Source organism: Lonchura striata, chromosome 4 (genome assembly GCF_046129695.1).
Source record: "Lonchura striata isolate bLonStr1 chromosome 4, bLonStr1.mat, whole genome shotgun sequence".
Lineage (NCBI taxonomy): Eukaryota > Metazoa > Chordata > Aves > Passeriformes > Estrildidae > Lonchura > Lonchura striata.
Genome location: NC_134606.1, coordinates 29,317,561 through 29,330,951, shown reverse-complemented (window position 1 = coordinate 29,330,951; position 13,391 = coordinate 29,317,561). Strand labels below are relative to the sequence as shown.

At 33.2% G+C, this 13,391-nt stretch overlaps 1 protein-coding gene across 6 annotated transcripts in view; it reads right to left on the bottom strand.

The window, feature by feature from the left end:
* MICU3 (mitochondrial calcium uptake 3) overlaps positions 1 to 13,391 on the bottom strand; it is a 58,157-nt gene that overhangs the window by 23,365 nt on the left and 21,401 nt on the right. For 4 of the 6 annotated variants that reach the window (XM_077782846.1, XM_077782842.1, XM_077782841.1 and 1 more), the window contains exons 3-8: positions 12,519 to 12,550; positions 11,634 to 11,712; positions 8,203 to 8,250; positions 6,785 to 6,867; positions 1,686 to 1,757; positions 311 to 349 (exon numbers count right to left, since the gene is read on the bottom strand). In XM_077782846.1, the coding sequence (XP_077638972.1) occupies positions 311 to 349; positions 1,686 to 1,757; positions 6,785 to 6,867; positions 8,203 to 8,250; positions 11,634 to 11,712; positions 12,519 to 12,550 (353 nt within the window). The remainder of the gene's footprint in view (positions 1 to 310; positions 350 to 1,685; positions 1,758 to 6,784; positions 6,868 to 8,202; positions 8,251 to 11,633; positions 11,713 to 12,518; positions 12,551 to 13,391) is intronic. The other 2 variants (XM_077782844.1, XM_077782843.1) reach the window with 1 other exon arrangement.

Genomic DNA, 13,391 nt, shown 5'->3' with positions numbered 1-13,391 from the left:
GAAAGAGATGGATCAAATGACTCATGCAGGATGACTTAATTTCACACATTAATTAAAAATATGTCTACAGTTTATTGAAATGCATTTTGTACTTTCCCTTAAAAATACTGTTGCCTTCATTTTTCATATAGAGCAACCTTTCCTCCTTGTTGCATGCAACGATCTTTTATGCAAGTCAAGAATCCTCACATTTTTACTGATTACCAGAAATAATTTACTTGATGAAAAAGATTAATACAATAGATTTTCTTATATCACATTATTTCATCTCACTGGTGAAGACTGCATCAATTGAAAATAGAGTACATACACTGTTAGTGGGAGTGTGATATCCATAAAGTTGAAGACGCTGACATACAGCAAAAATGGGCCAAGCCAAGTATCACATGTCAGAATGAAGACAAAAGAAGGGGGGAAAAAGACAACAGAATAGGTTAAGACAAGCAAACCTTTACTTTATATATGTATTATTATTTTTATTTATTTTGTTTTCAAAATGACAATGAAGGAAAACATGGTTTATTTTCAGTCTTACTCTTCAAATTTTCAAAAGAGAAGTACAGATTTTAGAGATTACCCTCAGGACTTATGTGTCACTTTGCAATCTTTACGTTCTTCAAAAGCACTTCCTTTACATATAACATTTTTCTTTGTTCAAAATAAGCTGTCTCTGAGAGTTTCAACAACTGACCTGCAGTTTTGAAAAGCTAAGCAGGATAGTCTCTCTGGGTGGGAAGAAAAAAATCCTTTTTTTTTCTCAGGGAAGGTTTAAAAAGCAGTAATTCTTGAAAATCATACTTCCTGTGGTTTCTGGGACAAAGATCTGAGACTGAGCATTGATGTTGGACAAAGTATAATGGACACTGAGAAGCTCTGCCAATATGTAAAAATGTTTCTTAAAATAAGGAATTTTTTTCATAAATATGCATATTGTAAATGAACATCATTATTTTTTCTGCTCTCTGCTTGGCAAAAATTTGTCCCTGATATTTACTTTTCCAACAGTGAAAGAAGTACCTGTTACTGCTGCCATCCCTCAGACAAATCACCACAGACTCATTTATTTATGACTTACCTTTTTATTAATTTGCATGAAATGCAAATTTAACATTATGTGAATACCCAATATTTCACAAAACTCTATTCAAATTAACATATTTTGCACTGGTTGTAAGCATTATTTAGTAAGAATTTAAATTTTAATATAACATCTAAGTTCAGTTCTAACATTTCATAATCTATTTTAAAACTACTATGTGGATAACAAGCACCAGGATCAGTAGGTCTACATGAAGAGCTTCAGTTAGTTCTAAAAGCAAGTGTATAACTTGGTCTTCTCACTGAGACCTCTCACTGTTACAGACAGTAACACTGGCTCATTACTACTCACTTTTCCCTAGATTTCTAAATTCCAAATGGAATAAATTCTACTCTCATAACATCTACTACAGTATTTAAACACTATTTTTCCTTCATATAAACCACTTACTCTTCTTTTCCAGTAACTGCAGTTTAGGCTAAATATTACTTTTTTTCCTACATGTAAAGTTATGCCTATTCTTTTAACAATATGAATTTTGTGTTTAAAAAAATTGATCAGTGAAATATATACACACATAATTTTGTACTACATCAAAAAAAACCCCAAACAAACTACCAGATGCAACTTTTCTGATTTTACTTACCAGCATTGCACGTTTTTCTTCATCTCCTCTTTTTTCTCTCTTCTCGTTTTTTTTCCTGAAGATCTCTTGGAGCTAAAAACCAAACCATTTTGTTCATATTTAGTGTTCAGCCTGTTTTCACCTGCATAACAATATCCTTCATCATAAGGAACATTACAGACAATATTAAAATGCAGTTCTTTACTGTAATATCAGAGTTTCAAGGATGCTTTATTGTTCATACTTATGCATTCCTATTCCTTCTATGACTTAAACCATCACACAGAAAGGGGAAAAAGGAAATATTTTTTTCTGCAAAGTAAGGGTAACAATTCTACTTGGGAGCACAATACGAAGAATGTCCTGTTTAGCCAATCTGGCCAATATAAAAAGGGGAAGTTCCACCTTTTTTCACCACCTTCAGGCACATCCTTTCGTGTCAGGTTCTAATTAGTATCTCTGTGGTTACTTCGTCAGCTGGATCAATCTTTTTTACACATTAGTTCCCAACCTGATCAGTTCTTACTCCTGCTGGCACAAGGGAGGGGTAGAAACACCTGCTGGGGTGAAACATTCCCCTTCAGCAGCAACAAACTACTACTCAAGAGTAATTTATCAAGTACCCTTTCTTTTCAAGTCTGTTCAAAGAATACCTTCAGGTCTTGTAAAATACCCCTTTCACAACTACCTCAACATGAAGAGCTTTAAACATGACTTCTGAGAAAACCTCAAATACAAGATTTCAAACATACAGATTCTTAAGCATATTTACTTCTGTAAAGTCTTCAGAGTAAGAACTGGATTATACTTATCTTTCTCTGCAAGTATCTGTTTTAATTAGGTATTTATAGTAATACCAATTTGTATTTATAGCAATACCAATTACTGTATTTATAGTAATACCAATTGATGTTTCCAAACCATTAGAAAAAGGTCTCACAGTGTATAGCAATAGAAGAAAGTATTAACTATGATATCATCTAGGTCTCTACTGGACCTTCAGCTTTTAGAAAAACTGCATGTGAAAATATCGTACTGTCTCATGTAGCATTTGTTATCCTTCAAGTGGGCTGGAAAAGGAATAAACCCTGATCTGAGAAACTTGTCCAACCTAGAATATGGTATTTCCAGAACCAAACACTTTGGCATACAGACACAATTGTGGCAGTCCTTTCAAAAGAGCAATTTTACCTACCAGAAGGTCTGCTAAAACCTGATAATGTAATGGCATGTACACAGAGCTCCAGAGGGGTTGGAATGTGAAACATAAGGTGTGTGTAATACATTTTGCAAGGAAATTTTCCAAACTAAATTTCAGAATATCTTTACTTCAGAGAAGGCAGATGACTAAGACAAAGAAATCAGCAAGCTTTACTGCAGGGGTATGACAACAGTGAAATTAAAGAATTCAATGCTTAACACTACATTTATAAAGAAAACTAATTTATAAACAAAATGTTATTAATTTCCAAAATTAACTACTGAGTTCTGGAATTTCCTATAAGGCAAATACAGATCAGAACACTTTGTGTATCACAATACCAATTTTTGAGTATGGGATAAATTTACAGAGCTTGGTACATTTTTTTCAAATTTTTTTTCAAACCTACAGGCACAAGTTACTGTAACTTAAGCAAACAAGGAAAGAGTCATGATAGGATAGAATACTACACAGTTCACAACCCAGAACAATGCAAAGAAAAAGGTTAAATTAACAGAGAGAAATAGAAAGAAAATCCCTTGTGAAAAGTGAAGTGACAAGCCATCAAGCAGGAGAGAAGAGTGGCAGTAATTGAAAAACCAAAAAAGATCAGTAAAAAGCAAGGCATCCTTGGATGTATTTCCCCTGCCACAGAGGCAAAAGAAGTAGGATTTTGTTGCATTCTTATTAAAGCCCTTGCTAACCTTCTGGAAATGGATCTTTTGTTCAGAAAGAGTGCTATAGGATACCAGTGACTGAAAAAAGTGAATGCAAAACGATTCTAGGAGTACTTTGATAGGAACATTGTTTGAAACAGGATAATGAGATTGACTGCTGAAGGCAGCAAAAACAAGATCTCCAGTAACAACAATCCTTCTGTTCCCTGACCTAACCCCTATGACATAAGCAAAGAGAAAAGCACAAACACCATAAAATTAGTTTACAAAAACAATACAGCTGTTATCAGAAAAACTAAGCATTTTTTAACTCTTCACTTACACACAGTTTCCTCAAGAATCACATAACACGTGATCTCTAAACAAAGCTCTTCAGAGTCTCTTTAATTGTAAAACTGAATAGCACTTACTATCAATTTTGCAATAGCTGTCTGTAGTTGATGGATAAATATTTTGCAAATGTTGGGGTAGTTCAAATGGCAACTTTTGAACAGTCTCCTTCTTTCAGGCACACAGGATATGATACATTATATTCAAGAAAGTTAAGGAAAGATGCCAAATATATGTTCTGGAGTTAGTTCTATCATAGCTGCAGTATCACTGAATCAACTTCTATTTTCATATATACTTTTATTACACAAAAATCTATCTACCTATCTATTTTAGTCTTTTTCACTTCAGATCTCAAATTCTGACTTAAGGGTTACAATCTAATTTTTGAAGGATCACTGACAACTAATGAAGCAAAGTTGCACTCAAGTTTAATCTATATAAACTTGTTAAATACAACCATAGGTAGGGGACAGTATATCCAATGTTTAAAAATTCTACTTTCTTACTTTTATCCACCAAGTCTGCTAACAGAAATAAGGGGAAACTTTAGTCAAGGATCATGATAGAGAACAAATACATAGCCGGATGTGAAGAGGACTATAAAAGCATAGTTAGAAAGAAAGATGTAATATGTATAGTTAAATATTGTCCTTGCTTCCCACTTTACATGCTTATTTTATTTCATTTTCAGCATCATTTTATGAAAGACAAAGCCTCTTGCTTCAATTTCCTCCCATTTGGCTGTTGTAATGGAAGCCTTTTCTTCTTTTAGAACAAACTTGTCAGTCTATTCCACCACATTCTATTTAATTAAATCATGAAAGATGCTTGCTTTTTTTTCCTTCTTCATTTTTTTTTCTTTTGTTAATTAATCCAGTGTTTGCTGGATTGTTCCTCCAACTGGAGAAAATGCTTATTCAGAATTAGCACATATGAGGATGTGTAAATTTAATAATGGAATACAAAAAAATGACCAGCGTGCCACAATTTGCAAGTGGTGTCACCTTCCAAAATGAATTTGGAATTCAAGAAGACACCTGTTCTGCTTAAGCCATGTCACCAGAACAAGCCCACAGATCTCAGATCTCACCTCCCTGAAAAGGAGAATTGAGGGAAGGTTCAGCATGTTAAGGAGAGTTTCTTCCATATTTCTATTTTATTAAGGTTAGCATAGTTTATTTGAACCAATTAAGAAACCACAGACAGAAAACTAGGGCATCTTTATTTTAAATAAATTGGACTCTGACACTTAAATACATTCTATATGTCTCTCATTTTTTGTATTTTTTCTTTGTATTTTTTTATATCATTCTTTGCTCCATCTTTTTCAATAAGGCGCTGGGCTTTATCTCATGTGTACTCACTGTATTTCTTTATAAGCTCAACTACACAAAAATCTATGGAGAGAAAATTTATGTCTTTTACACAAATATATTTTTCCAACATCTGATTCAAAATGTTGCATTAATCATCTGTACTTTTTCAGTAGAAAATTAATACCTTGTGTAGTCTTCAGAAAGTTTGTCTACACCACTAACCACAGAATTTTAAATGTTAATTTGTAAAGAAAAGTCAAAACCTATGTCCACCATAAGTGAGTGCTTCAATGTAATCCCAGACAGCTGCTGCCTAAGGACACTTACCAAATTCAGAGATCTCTGGTTTATGGTGCACTTTTTTTAGCATAAAGCCACACGGTTATTGTAAACTCAGAAGTTCCAACTTTGAGTGGTCAGTTTTCTCCATTTCTTTTTTTAATGATCAATCACTGGCATTTATTTAGAATAGCATTAATTCTACCTCCCATTTCATATGAAATCAGAAAATAAATTAAATGAACATAAATCAAAAATAGCCCTCTTGTTAGTGCAAGATCATTCTCCTGAACTTGGTGCATCCTACTACCTGAAAAATTATGAAGTATTCAGATTTTTAATTTGAATTATTATTGAATTGAATATAGAAGAGTTATCACTATAAAGTGAATATACAGTGGATGATTTAGATTTTCAAAGATTTTCCCTCAAGCAACAAATTATTCTTCCTTTTCAAATCTCACCAACATGTGAATTTTTCTTTCAAAGTCTGAGCTTTTTAAAACTGTTTAGATTTCTAACTTGAAAAAAAAATAAACTCTGCTTATATAATTAATGAGATGAATTCACAGAACTGCTTTTTCAGTCATAAACAGAGTAAAGCTCTAATTTGAAAAATTCTATCATTCAAATTAGTAATGTAACAAAACCTTGGATGCAACCAAACTACTGCCAAGTTCTAGGTACCCTGCCATCTGTCTCAAAGCATGTGGAAAGCATCAGGTCAAAGTCAGTTTCACTTGTAGGAAAATTCTCCTTAAAAAGAACTCACTGAAGCCCAGCTTAGCAAATTGCTTCAGCATATGGATTTACGGGGTAAACTAGATATATGTACAGCATGTTTTATTTCATTACAAATCTTATCAAAAAGAAATTATATGACAGTGTCACATTATGTCAGTCAATATTTTTGGGTCACTAGTGATTATCAGCAGAATGAATGGCAAAGTGAGGTGGTCTTCCAGCAAAAGATTATTTTACAAGTCTTTTCATCATTACAGCAATTAAGTAACTCTGCTAACCATTAAAACATTTCTATTACTTTAATAGCCTATCTGTAACTACATCAGCAATTAGAACATGTAGAATAAAAACCAGTGTTAAGGTTCAAAAATAATTACATACAAGACTCCTGTGCACTCTAAGAAGGAACTTCTATTTTCAGTTTACATTATAATAAGTCTTTATACTAAATCAGGCAAATAAACAACTACATTCAGTGAAGAATAGCTAGCAATGTAGATAATATTCTCATGACTGCTGACATCATCACATTGGTTTCAAGATTACATCAAAAACTGCAAAAACACATACCACTAAGAATTCCTTTTTGTCCACCATTTCATTGCCATCAGTATCAAACATGTTGAAAGCAATACGAAAACCCGCATGTGGCTCTGCCAAAAAAATGCCAAACATTCAATTATTTATTTCCTTGGAAAGCAAGTAAGTATAATACTCTAGGAAATTTATTTGGTGTCCCTTCATAAAAGCCAGAACCTCAACTAATTTAAATCTGGATGTTTGTGTACATACTAAATGCAAATCATAACACCTGTAAAGCAGTATAACCCATGTTATTCAAACAGAAGGCATGCTCACAAAAGTAGAAATAGAACTTGAACTATTCAAAAATAGCATCTCATAAAAGACTGTTAGTTCATGGGTAGAGTCCATTTTATATTACTAACACAGATATGCAGAAAATAAATTTTCTATGAAAACACAGTGTTCCAAAAGACACTTTAAAAGATTTTGAAAAAAAGGTACTGGATGAAACTTCTGGTCAAAGTAAATGTTATGCTGAAAGACACTCAACATTTTCTTGTTTACATGCTTAGAGCCATTGAAATTTGAGATCAGGCTAGAACTTTATTTCTGAAACTTGGCAACTTTGAAGGTAACTGTAAGTTAAGCCTTTAGGCAACATTCTGGGGATACCCACTGATTGGCAATACAAATAAATTATGGCCAAAAGTTAATTCAGATGACAAAGAAATTATGGAACAATCATTGAGCCCATAGTGGAAGATACTAAGGGTTCAGGGTCAAATTCCACCTCTGATTCATAATAGAAATCCAGTTCATGTCCAAAGAAACCCCACTAATGAATCCAATAGAAATAATTTAATTACATGAACGTGAAAAACAAGTAAAATTCTTTGCTTCTTCTCAGAAAACACCTCTTAAAATATTAATAATAATCACACAGTTTACTCTAAGTTTTACTCTAAGTATTTTACTTTGATTTTATGGGAGACAAAATAATGATTTTTCAATTTTGTGTTTCTGACATAAATGCTCTATATTTTATCACTGACTCTTTGATTTTACCCATTATGCACTAATCCATGAAACAAACCAGCAATCATGCGTATCTTTCTCTTCTCCCTGTATTTATTCAGTGTCCCTTATAAACTTCAGCAAATTTAGCTACAAATATTGTAGTAATTTCATACAAGAAAATAAATTTAAGCTCTTAACTGGGGTTTAGCTGGTCTGTATGGCACAGCTTTGTCAACAGCCATTAACAGGTATTCTAGACAATAATGCATTTAAAGCATAACACAAGATTCCAGAAGGGCAAAAGATATTCAGAGGGACATAGAGATGTATGAGAGGTGTAGTTTTTCTACAAGCAGGGATGGGAAGTGTATTTTGACACACAACAACACACTCAGACCTTTGAAATTGTAATGAATCTTTATGACTTTTTCTCAAAAATTACTTACTTGTTAAAATACATAAGAGGAATAAATATTCTGTGTAAGATATCACACCTGAAGACAAAAAAAAAAAAAAAAAAAAAAAGCCGTGTTAGTTTCACTTTGTCTTCACATCCTAAACTTGAAAACACTGAATCAGAATTTCTGTACATGTGCATATGCATATTCATATGCATATTCATACTTGTATGCATGTAACTATTCAACTGGTCAATAAGTTATTGCTCTACAATATTCTTCTATGGCTTGGGGCTTTTTGTTTGGGTTTGTATTTTAGGGGAGGAGTACATTAAACATGGCAAGTAAATCGACATTCAGTGGAGCACAGCTCATTGAACAGATTATGGATAGACTCTTAAAAACAAATATAAATGATTTATTCAATTTTCTTTCCAAAAACCCCATCAGTAACTCATTATAATACTCTTTAACAGTATGAAAACATTTACTTTGAGAACATTAATAGTGCTTTCTCCTGATACACACAATTTGAATACATTTCTTGAATTCATTAAGAGCTTTTTAAGTGCATGTGTTATATGAACTGAAAACTTGATCTCATGGAGTTTTTTTTTTAGCAAGATTACAAAAGGGAACCACACTGTGGAATGACACCTCCTTTTCTCTTCAGAAGTGATTAAGGCAAAATTTAAATTAGAGCTGAAGTCAATACCCAAATAGTATGTCTGGTACCATAAGCTGTACTTGTGCCTTTCTAGCTCTGGAGTAGGGGGTAAAGAGACAACCTTGCAGAATGTCCAGAGCAGCAATGAAGAGAAGCGTCTCATAGTTCAGTAAGAATAGAAAAGAATGGCTTGCAGCTCTCCCAAAAGGCCTTAGCTCCAATGACCTTTGAGGCTGAACTAGGGAAACTTGTTCCTGGTTTCTAGCAAATTAGTTTTGTCTGTTCTCCAAAATCAGAAGTGTTAAGTCAGTCCACAATCTCAGATTATTTCAAAAGAGTGAAAAAAGAAGTATTTAGATGCCTGAGAGTAAAGATGTCTATCAGCTATGAATTTCAAAAGTTTCTGGTTGTCTCCTTGATTTCAGTCCAAGTCAGGTGCAAAAGTTTTTCCAAAAACAGCCACATCTTTGGATGTTTAAATATCTTTTAAAATCTAGCCTAACTAAAAAAGTGACAAACTAGGCAAGTAGTCATCTGATTTTTTTTTTGCACTGAAAAACCTGTACAGTTAAAACTAAAAACAATGTATCATTCATGTGGATTTTACTTCCATTACACTTCACATCCCATCTTTTGATCCAAGAGCAAATTTAAGTCTTCAGAACCAGGATTTTATTACTGCTAGTAGATCTAGTTAGGAAAGGTACTATGATTTCTTTTTAATACCACTTACTCTTTTCCTCAATTTACACATTATTGAACATTAGCAATGATTAAATACAGGCATTTAAGTAACACATGCTCGATACTTTATCATCTTGATTTTGTACAGCAGCTTGCAGAAATTAAGTTTTCAAAGGCCTGCTTGAATCTGTTTGGACAAGCACCTATCAAGAAATCAGATACCTCAAAGGTTCTCATTCCCTGATGGAAAACATTCTTTAATAGCCAGTCAATAAATGTAAATATATTTTTTTTGGTTTTTGATGGCACTTTCTTTGTTGTAAAACAGGAAGAAAGTACAATTGTCAAGTAGTCCATCACAGGTATGAAGAAAGCAATAGAAACAGTCTTGAAAACCTTCTCTCCTTTTGTTTATACTGGCATATTGTAGCTGCAGACAGATAGTTCTGGTTGATTGCTCTGAGTGGTATGGGAGAGAGGCTCTGAAGTGATGATTGAAGGGAAAGAAAAACTTACACTAGAATCAGAAAGAAGAGAAGAAGGGCACTCAAGGGTAAAACATAATAAAAACTTCAGGTCAGTGGGCATAAATTGGAATACCTCAGCTGAATTAAATAAATCCATGGCAAAATAAATGGACATAGGCTTTTCCTAATTGCTTTGTATGTGCATGTTAAAAAACAAAAGAGTAAGAAACAAAAAAATAAAGACTACATTATAACTAAGACCTGAATTCTATTTCCATTTCTTTCAGCAATTTATGTTATCAGTCATAAGACCCATCACATTTTCTTGTATTTTTTTATAAAACTGGGCAATAGAACTCACTTTTTCATAGAACATGCTGAAAAGATATCCAACTACTAAAGTCTAATACTGATTTTACTGTCTTATTTTGACAGTTTGAGTCCTACCAATTCCATCAACTTCTACAGAAGTCCACAGGCAGAAAACTGGAGTAAGATACTGTTGAATCAAGACTGAGCATGTCGAAGACATTTTATTACAGACTTAATAAGCAACATATAGATACATTTTTAACTGATAATGTATTGCTTTAACAGATTATGAGGCTGAATTTTTATGCAATTAATATTTCAAAATCTATCTGCATGCTGCAATTAATATATTTATGTAATTAATATTTCAAAAGAAAACTATATTGAAAGCAGCCTAGAGCAAAGAATTACACTGAAATACAATGCAAAGATGTGCCAATTTCTGCCCTTCTGGAGTGCTGGCTGCAGACTCAGGGAAAAAAGTATCTCCATGCATGAGAGCTTCCTTTGAGAGTATGTACACTACTTACTCCTTGAAAAAATTTGAGCTGCGTTTGCATTATATTAATCAATTGCATGCATTCATTTGATTGGAATTCTGTTGCTGGCATTCATATTTTAAACACAAGCACTTGTGTCTGCTTTTGAAAATATTTCAAACACACCACTACACCTTTGTCACTCTGAATATAAGCAAAGAAATATGTCGATTATTCATCATAAATAGCTTTTAAATGTCTGTAAAGCCATCATTGTTTTATTTCTTCATGTTTTTTTGTTGTGAAGTGATAGAGAAATAAAAATTAAGTGATAAGAAAGAAAAAAATACAGCAGAGGAGACTGGAAGTGACTCTTGGCTCTTCACTTACCAAGTGTGAGTTTTAAAAGCTATCAAAGCCCTCATCTGCAGAGTTTAAAGAAATATATAACATTTCTGAAACTCTTTCTGTCTCTTTGTCTTGTGTGCAAAATGTTTATTCAGTGATATAAGATACCCCTACTGTCTTTAGAAATAATCACATTATTGAAACTATTGAAAAGAAATAGAGATACTGTTTCTTTACTGGAATATTCTGTCTATAGTCCAGAGATCATTCGTGGAAACAAACTGAACCTGAAATATTCAAAATCAGTTTAACAAACTCTGAGTCCCCAATCACTTAAATAAGGTAGATGGAAGATGTCATCATTAAAACAGTGTAGAGATTACATGGAACTTTTGCATGCTGTAAAATGTAGAAAGCAACAGCAAGCACTTTTTTTTATTTTTCAAAATGTGACTCAGATTTAAGTAAAAAAAGTTAATAGAATGATAATTTGGTTCAGGAAAATAAATTCTCCTCAATTACCTTTCTCATTAAGATTACGGAAAAGTTTGGATGATCCTTTCCAAACCGGTGGTGTCTCCATAAGGATCTGATTCAGCTCCTAAAAAATAAGGTTTAAAAAATTTAAAAGCATATATTTCAGTATTTAATGAAATAGTTAATAGATAATGATGAAATTCTAGGATATCAATACAAAAGACAAGGAACTGCATGCAAATCTACCAGTTAATTGAGCTTCAGTTGCCACAATGATTTTGCAAATACTCAAGCACTCCATAAATTTTTGCACACATGATTGTTGCAAGAATTAATCGTCTGCATGAATACTAGGTGTTTGCTCAGCTGGAGAGAGACATGCAATGTATTTGTGGCTGAAAAAGTCACCACTGCTCATATTGACTGAAGCCAAGGGTAAGTCCCCCTGGATTTCAGCAAGGTTTTCATAGAAAATCCGAGCAACTGTTCTTTTAAAACACTTGACCTGAACTAGAGCAAACTTTGCTTCCCTGTGCTTTACTTAAAATACAGTGAAACAGACAGGGGCATTTTGCACTTACATAAATTTAAAAAAAAAAGAACAAAACAAAAAAACCCAGGCACTTAAACATCACAAGAGGGAGAGAGTGGCATAAATATTTCAGGCAGTTTTGGATACACGTATTACACCTAGACACCAAGAAATGCAGTCACATATAGACTGAGGGAGAAACTGACAGATGCTTGAGAAAGTCATTAAATTCAACAAAACAGGCACTGTAGCTAAAGTATCTGAAATTCTGTATTCAGTTGTGTCTGAAGTGACAAAAACGCAGAAATTAAACTCTCCTGTGATTCTACATTTACATCACAAACAAAATCAACTACCAAAATGTATGGTTATAAGACCACACAGGAATTATTGCTCACCTGCTTTGAAAGGGATCGCCACTTCTTAGCACCTGCAAAAAAAGATGTTATGAAAGCACAGAATTTAATTATGCCAGTGCGGTGTCACCAAAATTGAATTACATTTATACTGTGGTTTCTACACAAATAATTATTTGCCTTACTTTGTGAATGTAATCGTCTTTATATTATTAAAAAGCCCTTTAACTTAATACGTACGTAAAGTCCTAACTTTAAAGAACCCACTCAGATGTAGTTTTTAATCCAACTCTTCTTCAGTGAGGGAAAAGACTTTCAACCTCCAAAATATATCCTTAAAACATTTAACAGGAAATAGAGGGCATTCATACTAACCCCTGGTATCAATATTCAGAAATTATTAGTTAGTAGCAGTAGTATTGAAATGCAAATTGTAAGGAGACCTGGATTACAACCCTTGCCTCATGGACTACTCATATTTTTTAAAGCAAATACATAAAAAAAGCCCTTGAAACTACACTAAGTTCTAAGACACCCTTCATCCCTTCCTACTAACTCAGATTCCTTTTCTAGCTTCTGTCAGGCTCCAGTCTTTGGTAGTTATAATTGAACAAGAGTTGTCCACAACCATTCAAGAATTCAAAACCTGAGGCTCATCACTATCTTCTCAAGACAAGTATCTGTACAGCTTCAATATTACGATAAGGCATTGTGAATATTAGAATTCACAAGGGTCCAGAAAGCAGCATTTTATGTGGTCAAATCCATAACAAATTTTTGGTGGGGAAAGGCTTCTTTTTATAGAGCAAAAGACACTGTATTATTAGAAATCTTTTTCTCGTAATGAACTTCACACTCCAATAAATAATTAAAACAATACACAAGCTACCCACTATGGTCTTCCATCAATTAATG